At 39.8% G+C, this 7,398-nt stretch overlaps 2 protein-coding genes across 2 annotated transcripts; one reads left to right on the forward strand and one right to left on the reverse strand.

Moving 5' to 3' along the window:
- Positions 1 to 1,121: 1,121 nt before the first annotated feature.
- RPL7L1 (ribosomal protein L7-like 1) lies at positions 1,122 to 2,420 on the forward strand (the record flags this gene model as incomplete). Its single annotated transcript, XM_010188555.1, has 4 exons — positions 1,122 to 1,285; positions 1,468 to 1,605; positions 1,864 to 1,973; positions 2,212 to 2,420. Coding segments are annotated over 4 exons (621 nt in total), but the record flags the coding sequence as incomplete, so codon positions are not given.
- Positions 2,421 to 5,146: 2,726 nt separating this feature from the next.
- Positions 5,147 to 7,349, reverse strand: MAD2L1 (MAD2 mitotic arrest deficient-like 1 (yeast); the record flags this gene model as incomplete). The annotated part of the gene is made up of 4 exons (XM_010188556.1): positions 5,147 to 5,427; positions 6,196 to 6,299; positions 6,923 to 7,043; positions 7,203 to 7,349. Coding segments are annotated over 4 exons (545 nt in total), but the record flags the coding sequence as incomplete, so codon positions are not given.
- Between the last annotated feature and the right edge of the window lie 49 nt (positions 7,350 to 7,398).

The raw sequence follows: 7,398 nt of genomic DNA on the forward strand, positions 1-7,398 counted from the left end.
ACCTGTTCTGCTGTGTCTCAGCTGATACAGAAGATGCCTGTCTTGGAAGTGGCTTAAAACTTTCCCGTGAGTCTGTTTCTGTAGGATTACTTGCAAAACTCCTGCTATTTTTGTTAGATACTGTGTTTATGTTTTTAAATATATATGAATGGCTTGTTGTATTTCTAAGGTGGAAGTGGAAGCATAAACAAAAATGTTAAATTGCAGAAAGCCTTTTAAGATTCTTCTTAGAAAAATGACCCTAGTAATTAGATTTTTATCAAGTATACCTGCTTTGAAAATTCAAGGCAATTTCATGAGTGATTTGTAAGGTGAAATAGAACAGAAGACACATAACAATAGACTCTTTATTTCTAAAATAGCCTAATAGTTTAGGTAGTAGTTATCTAACATATTATTGGATAACTGTCACCTGCATTCAGCTCCTATTCATATGAGAGGGGATTTAGGTATATGAACTTGTTCCTAAGCAAAGCATAGTAATTTAAACATCATCTTAATTTAAAAATGCTTTAAATTTTCACATAATTCTGAAAAGTTGGCTTTTTTAAAGTGAGCTGAATTTTTTGTGTTTAAATTATTAATACGTAACAGTTATTTGAATGTTTGGGTGTCTGTGTGTGTGTGTGCGCCTTTATAGGAAAAGACTTCAAACCCAGTTATTTTCTGTTGGATAGGATTTTTGAGTCATGCTAGGCTATTGCTGTAGCATCTCTTTTACCCAGATACATATGTTGTTTCTGGCTTTCCTGGTGATTGACTGAGCTGTGTATGTGGTTGTGGATATGTCTGTCTGTGGATGTAAGTGCTTCCATTTGATTTCTCCTATACCTAGGAGTACCCTGGATCTCGCTCTGTTTTTCCTAATTATTCTTTTCTGACAAAGAAGATTCTCTGTTCAGTGTTCATAGATTACAGCTAACTGCTTGAAGTTTGTAAATTCATACATTGACCCTCAGTTATATCTCTTTTGGGCTTAGATTATCTAACTTATTTTCTTCTTACTGCTTCCAAAACTGGAAGAGCATAATTCATCAAGTTCTGGATTTCATTTTGACTCTGAGATACAAGCCTCTGAGACTGTTGTGAAGGGCAATAATTTCTTATCCTTTTGTCTTTAGCATCAGAAGGGGAAACAAATCCAGTTTAAACGCCTTGAGACTTTTGTTCGAGATTCATGGCGCAAACACCGAGACAATGTCCGGCTGAGGCGCATGGAGCAGAGACCTGGACAGACAGCTGCGCCTCAGGAGCACAAACTAGCCTTTGTTGTGCGGATTGTAGAGTAAGTTTTGTTACTCTTTACCTTTATTATTGCTAGTATTTGTAGCTGTCATATGATTTCTAAGCAAAGGAAGCGTGATCAACCCCAACTTGTCTCCTTGCAGATAATCTGATGCATTTTTTTACTGTACTACAGAAATGTGGTTACTGTAAACTACATGCTGTATTATTTTTCTGACTCAGTATTAAGGGAGTGAGTAGGAGAGTAAAAAGAGTGATTGAATTGCTGCGGCTGAGAAAAAATTTCACTGGAACATTTGTTAAACTGAATCCGTTATCACTGAAGATGCTGAGGATTGTGGAACCTTACGTGGCATGGGGGTAAGTGCCAGTCCCATGACTGGATAGTAGATTCAGTCTAAGTATCATAGCTTTTTGATTCTCCATCTGGTATCACAAATCCATAGCTGGCTTTTCCAGTAGTGGTCAAAACTCTGTCAGCTTTATATCTAAGATTTGTTATTGCTCCTCTCTAAATGTAACTTGGTTGCTTTCCCACCTCTGTATGAAGATGTAGGGTGGGACTTCTTGCTGCATCATGTCTCTCTGTTACAGAATCTGATTTTTGTGTATGTTCAGACACCCTAACCTGAAATCTGTTCGAGAGCTCATCCTGAAACGGGGCCAAGCCAAGATTAAGAGGAAGAGGATGCCTCTGACAGACAATATGCTTATAGAGGAACATTTAGGTGAGGAAAGGATAAGAAAATAAAGTGAATCAAGAGAAGAGGGAGATGTTGAGAGTTTGCAATCTGAGCTCAGAGGGACGGGAGGGAGAGAAATCTTGCAAGGCTTGTATATGGAGGACTGGCAATTCTGGGGAAGTGTGAAGAAAGATACTACAGTTGAACATCTCATGTATACATTGTTTGTGAGGGGTTTTGCTGGTTTGTTTTTGTTTCTTAATTTTACTATATTTTCCTGCAGGGCACTGTGGTATTATTTGCCTGGAAGACCTTATTCATGAAATCTACTCAGCTGGGAAATCTTTCAGAAGAGTCACAAACTTTCTCTGGCCATTCCATCTGTCAGTGGCTCGCCATGCTTCACGCAACAAAGTGGGCTTCCTCAAGGAAATGGGTAAACCAGGCTACAGAGGTGAAACAATCAACCAGCTCATACGTCAGCTGAACTAGTCAGGTGAGGAATGCCTGTTGTGTAACTCCTAAATCTTATCAGAGATTGGCGATTCCTTTGGTTTTGATTCTTCACTCTACAGAAGTGACCCTCAAGGTAGAGGAAACTAAGGAGTAGTGTGGGTCCTGTTAAGTATCAGCAAATCTTACTGGACACCTCTCTTAAAGGCTTGACTTCTGGGGGGTTGCATTGGAGTGACTGTTGTGATTTGGTTTGATTCCCCCCATTCTGCAGGGTCTTTGTGAGTACTTCAGGATTTATAGGCAGTTTCTTTCCCATGGACATTGGCTCTGTACAATGATATACTGCAACTCTTGACCATTGGTGGCTTTATAAAAGAAAATATAGATAATAATGGAGATGCTCATTGGGCTGGTTCTTCTTGAAGAAGTGGTGTATTTGGTACAAGAAAAAGGTGACTTGAAGTTCCTGGTGCAGTCTGACTTCTGCATCTTTGTGAAACAAGTTTTTCACTCTGCTGCTGGCTCTGTACAGTCACTTTCTGATCTCATTTTTGGTATAAAGCAATGGTGGTCATTTCCTGATTTAAATTTCTATTACAGCTGACTTGTACTCAGTGCTTTCATCCAGTCCTCTCCAGGGGAAGTGCTTGAAGTTGTGCTTCTTGAAATGCACCTCCTTCTAGGTGTAAAGAGGTAGAGCAGTCACCTGTTCAAGAATATCACTGGCAGGCAGAAGAAAACACTAGTTATTCCTCTGTTACTGCGGTGTGAGTCCTAAGAGTGAATAATGTAACATTTTCTTGGAGTACTTAGATTGTATTTATTTTTAAAAGCCATGATTTTGTGCTCCTGAATTATAAAGAGAACTTTTTGTGAGTCATTTCCTAGTCAGAAGGCCTCTAAACTGTAATGCAGTGATAGACTATGTATAACCAATGTTTTTTAAATAAACTTTTGAAATTTTACTGTTATGTCACTCTTCCTGTTGTATCACTCTTCTAGAGTGGGAATAGTTAAATGCTCTGGCTGAAGTGAATTTGGTGAAAGAAATGAACACAGGGATGCACCTGAAACTTAGTATATATTAACATCTCTAGTTTTAAATCCCTAACTTCTTCCAGTACAAATGGCCCTATGCTGTTTTAACAAATTTGGAAGGGGACACTGTCCTTAATCATTAGGTTACTGTGACTATTATTCTGTTATTTGAAGACTTAAGTGGGGGCAAAATATTAAACCATGAATGGATTTTATGCTGATTCTACAACACTTGTTTTGAGATTCCGAAGAAACAGTTAAAAGGAAAAACCAAACCATGAACAACTCTCAATTTTGTTGAGTAGGATGCCTTCAAGGTCTCTACAACTACCTGAAAGGTAGGTTGTACCAAGGTGGGTCTTGGTTTCTTCTCCCAGGTAACTAGCTGTAGGATGAGAGGAAGTGGCCTCAAGTCATACATGGGGAGGTTTCAGATGAGGTATTAGGAAAAATTTCTTTGCTGAAAGAGTGGTTGAGCAGTAGAACAGGCTGCCCAGAGAGGGGGTGGAGTCACCATCCATGGAGGTATTCAGAAAACAGATGTGGCATTCTGGGACATGGTTTAGTGAGCTTGGTGCTGGGTTGACAGTTGGACTTGATGCTCTTAGATGTCTTAGTGATTCCAATGCTGCCGTTATTTCTATGACAGTGTGGGATAATAATGGAAGATGGGTGAGGAGAATTGTGCTCAAATGGCATGCAGCTGGGGTGTCAAAAAACATGTAGTATACTAGTTGCTGTTTAATCTATGCTTGACAAGTAGAACCTCTACTTGGATGCACTCAGAGGCACCCTATCAAACATGCTTGAGGTTCCTGTCCTGTGGGAAAGATCAAAGCACAACAGTGGAAAACTATACATGTAAAAGACTGATATACAGGGAAAAGCAGGAGGTTCAAAATCTCACACTCTAGCAAGAGCCAAGCTCTGCAATGTCTATATCACCGCTTGCATGTCTCTACCCAGGTGCCATTTCAGAGTTCACAAGGTAACAAGAATAAATCTGCTCTCTGCATTTCAGCTGTCGTTTTGTGGGTATTCCTGTGTCTTGCCTGTGCCAGCTCACAGTTATTAAACTAAGATGCAGAATTAGTAAAAACATCTAAAATACAAAGTACTGCAGACTCTGAATTAGAGAACACTATACAATTTTAAGCTTTATTCTATAAAACAAGAATACAGACATAGAAAATGCTTGACAGACACTAGAGACATACACCAACTTAGAATACCACCATCCCCAGAACTAGAGTCCAGCAGTTACTAACATAGAAGGCTTCATATATTTTTAAATTTTCCCAATAAACAGCTGCTTTCATTGTAAAGAGGTACAAGTAACTTCAGAATTGTTCTTTTGATTCATTTTAGAATTATTTCTGGTAATAAAACAGCCCAGGCTTTCAACAGAAACTGGCACATCAGGAGTAAGATTTTTTTTTTTTTAACTGCTAGAGAGAACCAAAGCCTGCTGGTAGAATGCAGTTTATGATAATCTTAAAATAATAAGTTACAAGATCTGAACCTAATTCTAGCAAAACTAATACTGTATTTAGGCAGTTTTTCTAGCCAATGTGGTAGTTTAACACACCATTAGTTGGGCTCAGACAGTTAAGAAAAAATTTAACTATCACTATGAATACCTTATTTAGGCCTCTTTAAAAACAGTGCCAGCTTAGTCTAGTGTTACACCACATTATCTGTCATAGGCAAACCCTTTGCCTTTTTTCTGGATCTTACTTTGGCAGGAACAGTAATGATGCATTCATGACTTAGCTGCACTATGAACAGAACTATACAAGGAAACAAGGATATATTAAAAAACACCTCACATCTTAGGGAACGGAGTCCTTTTTGTAAGCCACTATGCTATTTACTTTGTGGATCGTAGTAGTGAAGGAACGAAGACGAACCTCTTCTGAATTAGCTATGAACTGTGGTCCTGACTCTTCCCACTTCTCTGGCACTGCCAAATCTTTATCTGTGTATATCAGCAAGTCAAAAGCACCTGTAAGCAAGCAGGAACATGTTAACAGTAATGCATGCATAAAAAAATGGTGTGTTTGAACATAAAGTGCATCTTCTGGAACTTACAGCATATAGCAAGGTTCAGAAATTACACTGATACTAGTTATGTGAAAAGAAACGGTAGTTAAAGCATGAAAACAAGTCCTGGTTACATTCATGTGTAGCCATGTTAGTTCTCCTTAAGCAAGTGTGATGTGATTATTTTTTTTAATTACATTATAATGACCTGGTGCTGAGCTTTATGTAATACTTCATATGAACTCAATAGTTCACCAATTATACTAGCCTGTCCACAGCTAGAGTCACAAAATAATGTTATTTATGAAGACTTGTATTCCTCAGAGTACATACATTATTTTCATTAAGCCAAGTTAAGCCACCCCACCTTGAGCTCTGTCCTTCTGACAATAGAAGCTTTAAGTATTTGGGGGAGAAAGTACCACTAGTCCCTTTAAATGAAGTTGCTCCAAGTTCTTTAATGAGAGCCGTAGCATAGTACTTATATTTAGTTGTTTTTACTGTTTGTTGTACAGGAAACACTAATTTGACCTGACATACTGTTTTCCATACTGTACACAACTGCAAGAGATGATCTCAGTCTAACAAAATGCTGTCTTAGAAACATGATGGTACATGACATTTCATGTTTTCTGCTAATTTTAGTTATTACATTTCTAAATTAGAAAAAGTTTGTTAGGTTTTTCCAAAAGAAACACTTGATTTCTTTGGTGAAGTTAGGAATACTCACAGGCAGTCTCCAACAGTGGCAGAAATGTTACTGTGGCGGTTATTTGTCTGATAACAGATCGAATTTCATCCTGAATAGCTTTCTGAGATTTTTCTCGGGGTGCACTGGAGAAACAGGAAGACTCTTAAGAATGCAAGCTTCTGCTGCACTGACAGTTTTCTTTAAGTGCAGTTCTCTCTATTAAGCTGCTGTTGGTCTCCTTGCCTCATGATTTTGTGCAGTAGGATACTCTCTTAAGTCTTAGGTAGATAGGCTTAGAAAAAGTGATTAACAGTTTCACTTTATTGTTGGTTGTGAAGCTTCATAGCATTTGCAGGGAATGTTACATTTATTCTCAGTCTGGAATGAATGAGAACATTTTGGCATAACAACAGAACAGTAAATCTTAAGGGCATATACCTGCTAGAGGATTTTATATACTTTGGTGAAAATCAAAACTTGAATTTTAATCTGATGCTTAAAAAAATAAATTTAAAAATCAACACCTGAGGAGTATGTGTGCTTCAATCACACAATGACTGGTTTACAGACAAACAAAAGGAACAGCAGCAAGAAAGGTAGTAGGTTTGGTAAGGTTTGAAGGAACATGTGCCATGCTCCTACTGAGGAGAGGCTGTCTCAGCTGCGCTGAGGAAACCAGAGCTGTATGGCTGTACATGGCCTTTGTCTTGTACCTACACAGCTGCTTGGCATAGGGAAGAGCAGGTACAGAGGAACAGTCACTCACCTCTCATCCTTCGCACTTTTGTCACACTCTATGTCAAACTGCCACCGCTCCAGAACCTCGTTGTTTTCAATACTGGAGATAACCACCACCAGGCGCTGCACAATGCACTTGTACAGCCACTCTGAAAAGAGCCACAGCAGTTACTTACAGCGCCAAGAGAAGCGCGCCACAGGACAGAGACACAAGAACACTGCAGGCTCCCGCCAGCGGCACTAACTCGGCTGCTTACAGAGGCCCCCTTAGCCCTGCGTCCTGGCCCAGCCCCCCCGCGCCCCGCCACCTTTCATCTGCTCCACCACGTTGTTGAGGTAGTTCTTCAGCTCGGGGTCGGTGGTGACGAGGAGGGTGAGCCCGTACTTCTGGGCGTGGGTGAAGGTCTCGGGGGGGTAGATGCCCCGCTGGTAGAGGATACTGTTGATCCCGTAGGCTGCAACACGGGTGGGAGAGAGAGGAAAGTGCGCGTGAGGCCGCGGCCC

Source organism: Mesitornis unicolor, unplaced genomic scaffold (genome assembly GCF_000695765.1).
Source record: "Mesitornis unicolor isolate BGI_N332 unplaced genomic scaffold, ASM69576v1 Scaffold48317, whole genome shotgun sequence".
NCBI lineage: Eukaryota > Metazoa > Chordata > Aves > Mesitornithiformes > Mesitornithidae > Mesitornis > Mesitornis unicolor.